At 50.5% G+C, this 10915-nt stretch overlaps 1 protein-coding gene across 1 annotated transcript; it reads right to left on the bottom strand.

The window, feature by feature from the left end:
* Positions 1 to 1103: 1103 nt before the first annotated feature.
* Positions 1104 to 6941, bottom strand: KRT5 (keratin 5). The gene is made up of 9 exons (XM_063076131.1): positions 6260 to 6941; positions 5472 to 5686; positions 4642 to 4702; positions 4434 to 4529; positions 4133 to 4297; positions 3635 to 3760; positions 3106 to 3326; positions 2243 to 2277; positions 1104 to 1764 (listed from the first exon to the last, which is right to left on the bottom strand). Exons 1-9 carry the CDS (start codon positions 6830 to 6832, stop codon positions 1469 to 1471), a joined length of 1788 nt encoding a protein of 595 aa, XP_062932201.1. The 5' UTR covers positions 6833 to 6941; the 3' UTR covers positions 1104 to 1468.
* Between the last annotated feature and the right edge of the window lie 3974 nt (positions 6942 to 10915).

Raw genomic sequence — 10915 nt, 5'->3', positions numbered from 1 at the left:
CGTGGCTCACTCGGGAGAGTGCGGTGCTGATAAAGAATAAACTTAGTCTTTGGCACTTAGAAATTGGCTTGACAAAATGGAACCTTCTCCCACAGTTAAAATAGTTAATATGCCCCAATGTAATTTAAAACAGGAACTTTAAGGGGTGAAACTCATTGTACATGATCTATTTAGAGAAGGAGTGATTACACCCACTGTTTCTCCGTTCAACAACCCAATTTGGTCTATTTTTAAACTTGGAAGGAAGGCATGGTGTCTCTCAGTGGATTACTACAATCTTCTGCCATGGTCACAGCTATTAAGGCCCTATACTCAATATTATTGAAATTACTGACTTATCCAATCAGCAACTGGTAAATGTTTTCCTCGTATAGATTTGGCTGATAATATTCTGTTCAGTGCTTATTTCAACAGCTTCTTAATCACAGCGTGCTTTCACCTCCACCTGCCTCTCCCAGACCCTCATGAGCAACTCATTACACACAGTCTTTGCAGGCAAGACCTTAAATATATCTTACTTTTTCCAGCAGCACAGATATGATTGACATTGATGAACCCTCCTCCGAGAGATTAATTTGACACTCTCATTCAAGAGATACAAATACTCCCAGAGGACTCACAAAAAGAGGATGTGCCATTGTCCTGCATGTAGTGCAAGGTCGTATTGCTTCAGTTAAATTCTGAAGTTATTTGGTAAACTGAGGGCTACTCCATCCCTGACAAAACAATTGACCCTCTCAGTACGCACAGTATTAGAATAGGCTTGACATCTTTTAGGCCTTTTGGGGTTCTGAAAGCAGCATATTCTTCATTTACAAATTGTACTTAAGCCCATTTATGCTGTTACTTGCAAATTGGTGCTCCTTGACTGGGCCCCCCCTTCAAACAAAGGCTCTAAAGTCTGTGCAGAGTTTCCTTCATTGCAGAATCTTTACCAGCCTCGTCCACGAGGAGCCTCCAGACCCCTCGTGATGGCCACCTCCCTTCAGGTCATCACATGCTCCCTGGGAACATCAGAGGAACTAGTCACGTCTGCATAGATCAACCCTCGTGGGGTCTCTAGGCAGGTTGTAGACCTGGAAAAAACAATTCTGCACAACAGCTTATATTATACAAGCATTTTATTGAACACACTCTGGAGGCAATCAGAACAAGAACAAAATTTGGGATTGGGGTGGGGATTTTGTTTTGTTGGCTTAGATACTGAAAATTTTGGATTCTTGTGTCATCAAGGGCAATGTTGTAGGGACCTAATGGCTGATTTGAAGCAGAATATAGAATTGTGACTCAGAAGACCAGGGACTGGGAATTGGGCCCTCTCAGGAACCAAAGAATGTGGTTCTGCAATAGATTTGATCTAGATTACACTCCAGAAAAAGAGAAAACTTGGCTTGAACAGCTGCCTGGAAGAGGCAGCCTCCACAGGCCGGGGTGCTGTGCTTAGGAAGCAGTGACTTGTAGGAGGCTCTTAGCTCTTGAAGCTCTTCCGGGAGGAGGAGGTGGTAGAGACGAACTTGACGCTGGAGCTGCTGCCCCCGCCACTGCCGAAGCCCACCCCCATGCCTCGGCCGCTGCTTGCACTGAAGCCAGAGCCCCCTACGGAGAGCCCACTGCCTAGGCCGACGCCCCCACTGCTGCTGGAGTAGTAGCTCCCACCGCCACCTCCAAGACCACCGCCAAGGCCTCCACCGAGGCCACCACCGAGACCACCGCCAAAGCCACTGCCACCGCCGTAGCCAGAGGACATGCTGTTTGTGACGACAGCTGCAGGGAAAGGAGGGAGAACTCGGTGAGATCAGTGGTAAGAGCATTCCTACACACCAACTTATGTGATCCCATTGGGGTTAGAGCACTACACCTGGCCCCTTTTTCAGAGCACCAGATGAGGCCCAGGAGAACTAAGTCATTTAGTCAAGGTCCCTAAAATATGTTGGTGAATATAAGAGGAGGTAAAGCATGGTGCTCGGTACTCAAGGGGTAGGGGCAAGGCAGGGGGACAGGGTCCAAGGCATATAGGAAACATGGCCTTCCCTTTAAAAAAGAAGACTTGAGCCACGTTGCTTCATGTCTGATCTATGTTCTTTCCCATCCACCACCTGCTCCTCACTAAGCACATTAAATAACCACATATTGGGATAGGGAATGTCTAGTATCTAGAGATTTGGTGCCAACTCAGGATTCTGAGTTGGCACCAAATAGCCCATATTGTCATCATTGTTAATGTCTGTTCAATGTTACTTACAGATGTTGACTGGTCCAACTCCTTCTCCACTCAGTCTGAAAGGAGAAAATTGAAATATGAGTTAAAAACTCCCCAAAAGACACCATTAGTCTGTGTGGATAACTTCCATAGACATGATTAGAGTTCATTCCATAAGTCAGGAGTCTGCATGCCTGAAAAACTGCTTAAATTACAGAAAGAGAGAGTTCTCTGGAGGGACTTTCCAGTGAAGAGGGCTTGATCTAGAAACAGGTCATTAAGGGAAGATTGTAATCCACATTCTCCTCTACCCACTGTATGGCAAGCATGAATAAGAAAGAGGTTGTATGAAATATGAATATATATGAAGCAGTTTTTGCCTTGTAGGAGCGAACACCCTGAGAGAGAATTTGGCCCAGACAGAAATTCCTCACAGAGAAAGCAAGCGATGGGCAGTGTCAGATGATTGAAGAAAACAGAGGAGTTGGAGAATCCAAAGGCAGGCAAGTTGAACTCAGCTGGAATAATCACAAAAGGCTTCCTGAAGGAAGAGGTACTTGAAGAACAGGGAGGCCAAAGGTGAAGGTGGGTGTGATGTGGATACTGAAGCTGAGAAAAGAACATAAGCAAAAACAGAAAGGGGACAATGTTCAGGACACATTTGTTGAGTTTCTTAGTTGTTTGAAGAAGAGGCAGCAATCCAAGAATACTGGTGGTGGGGAGTAAGTCCAGAAAAGTGAGCCGAGGGCAGCCCCACGCCCATGTGTCAGACTGAAATTGGACTGATGATGTGTAATTATCATGCACAAGACAGTGGTCACTTGCATGCGTGTTCCACACCCTGTATTGGAGAAGCTCCACTGTATTAAATAAGAGGCCATCCTGGGCCTATGACATCAACCCACCTGCACTCCTCGCCCTCCAGCAGCTTCCTGTAGGTGGCGATCTCCACGTCCAGGGCCAGCTTGGTGTTCATCAGCTCCTGGTACTCCCGCAGCAGTCGCGCCATGTCCTGCTTGGCCTTCTGCAGGGCGTCCTCCAGCTCCGCCAGCTTGTTCCTGGCATCCTTGAGGGCCAGCTCCCCACGCTGCTCGGCATCAGCAATGGCGTTCTGCAGGTTGGCGCACTACCGAGAGAGAGGAAGGATGAGTGGGGACAATTTGGTAGCTAAGCTGGGCCTGAGGTGTGTTTTTCTGAGATTCTGGGTCAGGAAAACCAAACTGTCTGTGGCCCCAGAGAGAACCTAGTACATCCGTCCTGCTCATCAAGGATGGTGAAACATTGAATGGCTGGTACTTATTCCAGCTGTGTGTGTGTGTGCATGTGTGTGTGTGTGTGTGTGTGTGTTCAGCAAAAGTAAAACAAAACAAAACAAAACAGTTCTCCCTTTCAGAGCGCAGGCCCCTTCCTTGCCTTCTTTCACCCTCACCCTACCTGCTTCTTGACATTATCAATCTCGGCTCTCAGCCTCTGGATCATCCGGTTCATCTCAGAGATCTCATGCTTTGTGTTGCGGAGGTCATCCCCATGCCGGCCAGCTGTCTGCTGTAGCTCCTCGTACTGATACCACCGGAAAAGAGGAAAGAGTTCATTCACATGAGGGTGAAAAGCACTTTCCTGAAGTTCACAAGCAGCAAGCTACCAAGAGGTGATGTAGCTATCTAGGGTCTGCGGCTGGATCAGGTGGAGCTAGTATTAAATGATTTCTTCTTTAGTGCCTTTGCTGTCCTGGAGACACTGGTATGAGATTCAGAGTGAGATTCCTTTTCAGGTACTTGGGTTTATATGAACAACGTATACATAGCTGTTCCCATAACTCATCCCAAGAGGCCTCTGCAGGTTTCAGGAGGCCCATCCTTAGCAGCATCATGGCCTGGAATTGTAAACACATGTCTCTCCCCTCACCCAAGAGACATTCACCAGAGCACCCACCTTGGTCTGGTACCAGGACTCGGCTTCAGTCCGGCTGCGGTTGGCGATGTCCTCATACTGAGCCTTGACCTCAGCAATGATGCTGTCCAGGTCAAGGTTGCGATTGTTGTCCATGGAAAGGACCACAGATGTGTCAGAGACGTGTGTCTGCATCTGGGACAGCTCCTGCAGAGAGATTTGAAGTCAGCCATCTGATCCTGTGTTATTTAATGTCAGTGCCATTCAAATCTTCCACTCGTGGTATGCCCCCTTGAGAAAAAGTAACAACCACCCCCACGAAAAATTTAGGTAAGTTTCTCACCGCATCAAAGAACATCTTCATGAAGTTGATCTCATCCATCAGAGCATCGACCCTGGCCTCTAGCTCCACCTTGCTCATGTAGGCAGCATCCACGTCCTAGGGAAACAGGGATGGTTGGCATTGCCCAGACCTCCGCCTTGACTTAAGTGAACTCCACCCTTGGGAGAGCATGGCCATGGGCTACAGGTGCTCTCCTCCCCACACGCACCTTCTTCAGCATCACAAACTCGTTCTCAGCGGTGGTTCGCTTGTTGATTTCATCTTCATACCTGGGGGTGAAAGGGCCAGAGAGTGTTTACCAGAGGATGAGGAACAGGTGAGTGGTATTATTGCACAAAGTCAACTGAGGGCCTGCTTTGGCATTGGGAAGGAGCTTCTCACATGTGATAGGCAAAGAGGGAGGGGATGCTGGTAGAGTGAGGCCTGGGCAAGGTGCTTACCCATTTGGCTAGTGCTTTCTCTGCAACTGCCTACCACACACTCGTTCTATTGTTGCTAAAATTCAGTTGCTTCAGGGATATTTCTGTAGAAAAGTTGTGCTGTTTCTCCCCACTTCCACATCTAGTCAATTTCTCTAGTGCTTTTACTAGATCGTATAGCCTTAAAAAAAAAAAAAAACTAGCTGCCCAGGTGCTGGTTTACAAGACTAAAGAAATTATTTGAACCACCAAGCTGGGTTATGTTTTGGTTCCCATTTTGAGGGGAATCCATCGAAAAGCCCATGCTGGGTCCATTAACATATTGGGGGGAAAGCCCCAGAGAGCAAGGACTGCATGGGAGCATATTTCACTAGGCGGTGCCAAGGGTGTAGAGTTTGTTGCTCTGTCTGTTGACTAAATGCCTTGCAGAGGAGCTGAACCTGGAGCTGGAACTTTCTAAACATGGACATGGATTTTTTCTATTTTTTTCAGTACCTTAGGTGTCCATGGAATGTATAGGTATGTTTCCAGCCCATGGGAAAGGCATACGTAGAAGTCTTGTCACCTGTCTGGTGCCAAGAAGAAATCCCCTGCCTGTTTCCACCCCGTCCCAGCTCACTTGTTCTTGAAGTCCTCCACCAGATCCTGCATGTTCCTCAGCTCCGAGTCCAGGCGACCTCTCTCCCCAAGGACACCGTCCATCTGCCGCCTGAGGTTGTTGATGTACTGCTCCAACAAAGGCTCCATGTTCTGCCTCACTGTCTTGGTGCCCTGCTCCTGGAGCAGGGTCCACTTGGTGTCCAGGACCTTGTTCTGCTGCTCCAGGAACCGCACCTGGATAGGAATAGAGTTTGAAGATGGAGAAACTTGGATTTCAAGTTTCAATGGTCAATTCACTATTGTGCCTTCATCTCATGCTGTCCCCCTAAACCTTTCTCATGTGCAATGCCTGGCCCTTGGCCCCAGGAGGGGAGGTCCCAAGGGGGGCAGGTGACCTCATTCTTCTAGGAGAGGCAGGACACTTATCCAGGGCACAGAGAGCATGAGGAACGGCTGGCTAGAGCATGGCTCAGTGCAGTGGTGGCTGCAAAAGGCACTCAGGCTGCTGCCTGATGAACTCATCCACCTTCCTAGGCAATCAGCCCGTTAGTGAGGTGCAGACCTCATCTCTCTGTCCGAGTAATCAAGGAACCCTTACAGGGTCACCACTGAATGGGAAAAAATAAGACTGTCCATTTTGAGCTTCCAGTCTAGTTAAGGAAGTGTACCACAAGTCCAGGATACAGAAACAAATGGAAACATAATAGCAAACTGCAAAGGTATTTGCATAAAGCCCCCAAATCTTCCCTCTTTCTGTGGCATTTATTCCAGACTAACAGTGATTTTTTACAAAAAATCATGTCTCACCTTGTCGATGAAGGAGGCGAACTTGTTGTTGAGGGTCTTGATCTGCTCCCTCTCCTCAGTCCTTACCCGCTGGATGGTGGGGTCGATTTGCAGGTTGAGGGGAGTCAGGAGACTCTGGTTGACAGTGACCTCTTGGATGCCTCCAGGAGGGCAGACAGGAAAGCCAGGGCCACCAAAGCCACCTCCAAAGCCAGCTCCACCACCTCCAAAGCCAGCTCCGCCACCGAGCCCAAAGCCACTACCAGCTCCACCACCAAAACCAAATCCACTCCCGGCTCCAGCTCCAAAGCCAAAGCCGCCTCCAGCACCAGCACCAAATCGGTTCCTGAAGCCACCGCCACTAGTGCTGATGGAGATCCTCTTGGAGCCCCCCAGGTTGTAGAGGCTCCGGCTGCCATAGCCACCTGCTCCACCAGCACCCCCAAGGCTGACCCTGCCAAAGCCACCACCGCCTACCCCGGACCGGGACACAGAGCTGAAACTGGTGCGGGAGACAGACGGGGTGATGGCAGAGGCAGCACTGAAGGAACGGCTGCCCCCACTCCGGAAGGACACACTGGACTGGCGAGACATGTTGGCTTGTTCCTGGTGGAGCAAGGGTACCGGGCACTAGCGGCTGGGAGGTGCTGGAGAGAACAGAGCTCAGCAGGACACAGAGGGTGGCTCTGTTACCCGGGAACTGCAATGCCCCCTTTTATCCCCTCTAGAACTGGGTTGGGCAGGAGCGCTGTCGAGCTGTGAATGATTAAGTGGGCTGGGCATGCCTGGGGGGCAGCTGTGAGCTCACCCGTCACACCTGCACAGTGGTGTGGGGTGCAAATGCTTTCTTTCTGGCAGGCTCTGCTCAGTTAGAAATAACCTTGCCTTGCAGCACTGATCTCTTGGCAGCCAGTAGGCAATGCTGCCAGTAAGTCTCTCTTCAATGGGGGCTGGGGGTTGTGAGCAGCCCAAGAAGGATGCCAGGAAGTAAGGGGGCATTGGCCGTGGCCACTGTCTTGGGGATGCTTACAGGACCAAGGGTAGTGTCAACCACCCCAACACGGTATACACCGAGCATCTGCCCTTCCAGCCTCAGTGCAGTGCCAAGTGATCCCCCACCTGGCAGTGAACTGCTCCTCTTACACTTTTCTAGGCAGGAGGTTGCTGCAGAAATTCAGCTCTTAGAAAGGCAACCTGTGGTCTTACATCTCTGGTATGTTCCAGGGGAAAAAAAAAGAGAGTTCAGTCCTTTACTGCAGAATTTCTTTCTTAAGGGAGGCACAGTTATCCCAGGCGCACTGGGCAGATTCTCCTGCAAGATTCATCCAAGGCTACCCCAAGACCCAAGCTCCAGAAACAGAATGCAGGAGCCCTCAGCCTCTGCTGTGTGCACTCTTCTCTCTTCAGAACCAGACCTATCCTTCCACAACTCCTCCTAATTGGCATTTTCTGTGCTGTTTGACCTTTCACTTGCTCTTTGCCTGGGCAGGACCCTGAGGGGGCTTAGCAAGCCCAGGGATCCCAAGTGATGCCTTACAGAAAGTCCTGAGACTCGGCTGGCAGGCACATCTCTGTTGAAGGGAAACTGCTCTGATGGCACCCCACCCCCAGCCCCCCAGGTGTGTTCCAGCAAGCTTTTGGTTATTCCACTAGGGAAGAAGTGAGTCATCGTATCTGTTGATACAGGCTGCAGGCCGCCACAAACACATACCTGCAGGAGCTTCTAATCTCATCAGAAACATGTCGAGGATCTGCCGGCCTGTTATAACGGCGAACCACACCATTCCAAGCAGCGGGAATCGCTGCACTTTCTCTAAGCTCCAGCCCAAAGTCTCCTTCAGGGCCAAGGGAATGGAAAACGGTATTCTGAGTCTATGGATTGCCCTGCCAGGAAGACTAGACAGAGCAGGTTTGGGGACCCGGCTGCTGGCGTAACAATCTGCTGGTTGCTCTAGGGGGGACCCCCGTAAGATCCTGTCAGCAAAGCTTGTCTGGGGCTGTGGCACCAAGAGGAGGGAAGGGGTATCTGGTTAGGTTTTTAGCAAGTGTCTGACCTAAACCATGCCCCCTTTTTGCTGCAGATCTGAGTGGGCCCACCTCTCTGTCTCCCCCTACACAGAAGCAGGACTCCCAGGGAGGGCAGTTCTTGGATATTAAGAGCTGTAGGGGCCCATATGCCGGGGCTGGAGGTAGGGATGCAGTGGGATGGGTTGAAAGACTTGAGGCTGACGGGCTATGTTCTCAAGAGTAAAGGAGTCAGGACTCAGCCCAGGCTCAGGAATCTCTAGTCAGGCCTGTGGTTGGCCGCAAGGAAGCCAGGGCTGTGGGAAAATGACTCCACACTGCTGGGGATCAAGCAGAGATAGTGATTGCTCACCAGAGGGCTGAAATGAAAAAGCAGCTGACAGATAAATCCCGGCGGACAGAAAGATGGCCAGAGCTGGCCTTGCAGGTCTTGACAATGAGGTTCGGGTTGCCTCCCCTGCCTGGAGAATTTCTGAGACCCTCAGACGTGAATTTTACTGAGTTTACCAATTTCACACTTTGTTGCCTTTTGGAGAACAGATGTGGGTGTCTTGGGGGCCCTGAGACATATTAGGGGACCCCAGCCCCTGACAGAACAGGTCTAAGTGTGAAGCAAGTGTCTGGGAACTCCTGTCAGGAGTTCCCCCTGTCCACTGGAAGATCACTATTGGGGTGCATTTGCCTCCCCTACTTCCCACCCCACAGGCCCTGGGTACAGTCTGCACCGCCCTTGGGGAAGCCCCGCCCCACCCGAGACACTGGGACATTCTCTTCTCCCCATTCATCCTCCTCCCAGCTGTGCTGTGAAGAGAGAGGACTTGGTAGAACAGGAATGCGTTCTGGCCAGCCTGAGAATCTCTCGAGCATGCCAAGCTCAGATCCAGGTGCCAGGGACCAAAGGTGTGTGTGTGGCAAGTAACTGTGGCAGGGAGTGTGTGGGAAAAGCAGCACTCTTCTGTCTGAGCTTTGTGGAAATCCTCCCCCAAGCAGGTGCTCCCCCACCCCCACCATGCCAGTGCCAGACCTGGACAGGTATAAATAATTGGAGAAGCTCCCCTAGGGAGCCAGGCACAACCACCACTCAGTGTGAGAGAGTCCCACCCCAGCCCGGAATGTCACTGTGGCAGGAAGAGAGGGATTACATTCAGCTCACCGAGCTTTTCGGCTGGACACCCCACAGAGGGAGTTACCAAGACTTGGCAGTGCTTGTTACTTAACTTCTCTGGGCATTCTTTTCCTCATCAGCAGAAGACAGGGCTAAGTGATCTCTCTCATGGCTGGCCCTGTTGGTCTCCCGTCAGAGAAAAGAAAGTGACACAACTGCTCTGCCTCCCTCACAGAGGTGTGCAGGGGCTGTGCAATTGGGCAGCACGTCATAAGCAGGCAAGCACTTCACAGACATCAGATGGGGAATAGTATGGGTTCACTGGGCAAGGATTAGGTGAATCCCACAATACCAGCTCAGTTCTCTCTCCTCAGAGCCCCTTCCCCAATCTATATGTCTCTAATAGAAGATGTATTTAAAAGAGCATAATAAATAGAATATATTCAACAGAACATAGTTTTGCACGTCTTCCAGGTCTTCCCCGACATATAGTCCCCAAGATTAGGGAACCCTCTGTGTTGCACACACATTCAGCCCAGCCTTGCCTGCTGGAGCTGCTCAGCAAACATTTTTTGAGTTGAATTGAGAGACTTAAAGTCTTCTCCCTCCATCCTTCTCCAGATCTCTATGTGAATCCCACATATTATATATATGCCTATCATATGTAATCATGTAATATATACATATCCATATTATACACATAGTATACATATATATATTTTCACATATATTTATGTGACTCCTTCAACCCTATACTGGGTCCCAGAGTCCTGTGCATCTGCTTCTGTCTTTGGGTCCTTGTCCACAGGCAAGTCGCTGGTCCCCTTCAGACCGGACACCCTCTGAGGACAGAGTTTGTGACTCTTCATTCCTTAGACTTCTCTCCATTACTCTCTCCCAGCCCCCTGCCCTGAGAACATTCTGGATCTGAGCCCACTCTTAGCCCCTGTGCTCTGCCCCCATCCCCTGGTCCCCCATTCAGGAGAGAAAGAAAGCTATGGTGTCCTGTCTCCACAGCACTTCCATTCCATGCATGCTCAGCACAGAAAGTGGGAAGCGATAGTTGAAGCCTGAGTCACTCTATTCATCGGGCTATGGTTGGCAGCCCCATCTGGGAGCCCGGAGCCAGACTCACAGGATGGGGAAGGGCAGATGGAGTGGTGCGCCAGCCCCAGACAGCTCTCCACAAAGCCCTAGCCTCAGGGAGGAATTGGGGGAAGAATTTTCCTGCCTCCACCCCAGCTCTGGGCCCCAGCTTTGATCTCAATGGGATTCTCAGGATCACGGGGGCATGGGGGGCCCTCTGTGGACCTGTGGAGCTGGATGCACCAATGTCCTCTGAGCAGCCATGTCTGGCCGAGGCTGCCGTGTGATGCCAGAAACCCTGCCCAGCTTCTCAAGGACTTTCAACCCCAGGTCCAAAAACAGGCCTGGGCAGAAATGCAAATGTCCAGGCAGCTCCCTACTGCCATTATTAGGGTCACAATAACAAGTAGGCCCTGACCCCTTGGAGTTGAGTTTTCTTATGCAGGGCTTCACACAAATTG

Source organism: Cynocephalus volans, chromosome 12 (genome assembly GCF_027409185.1).
Source record: "Cynocephalus volans isolate mCynVol1 chromosome 12, mCynVol1.pri, whole genome shotgun sequence".
Lineage (NCBI taxonomy): Eukaryota > Metazoa > Chordata > Mammalia > Dermoptera > Cynocephalidae > Cynocephalus > Cynocephalus volans.
Note: the sequence above shows the minus strand (reverse complement) of the source record. Positions and strands in the feature narration are given on the sequence as shown.

Bases quoted from the DNA above. Each gene is read 5' to 3' on its own strand.
- KRT5 (XM_063076131.1), bottom strand. From the start codon at position 6,832: ATGTCTCGCCAGTCCAGTGTGTCCTTCCGGAGTGGGGGCAGCCGTTCC. The intron at 4,703-5,471 runs GTGAGCTGGGAC...TTTCACCCCCAG, and splicing joins GTGGAGGACTTCAAGAACAA to GTATGAAGATGAAATCAACA. The intron at 3,327-3,634 runs GTAGGGTGAGGG...CTCTCTCGGTAG, and splicing joins TTGATAATGTCAAGAAGCAG to TGCGCCAACCTGCAGAACGC.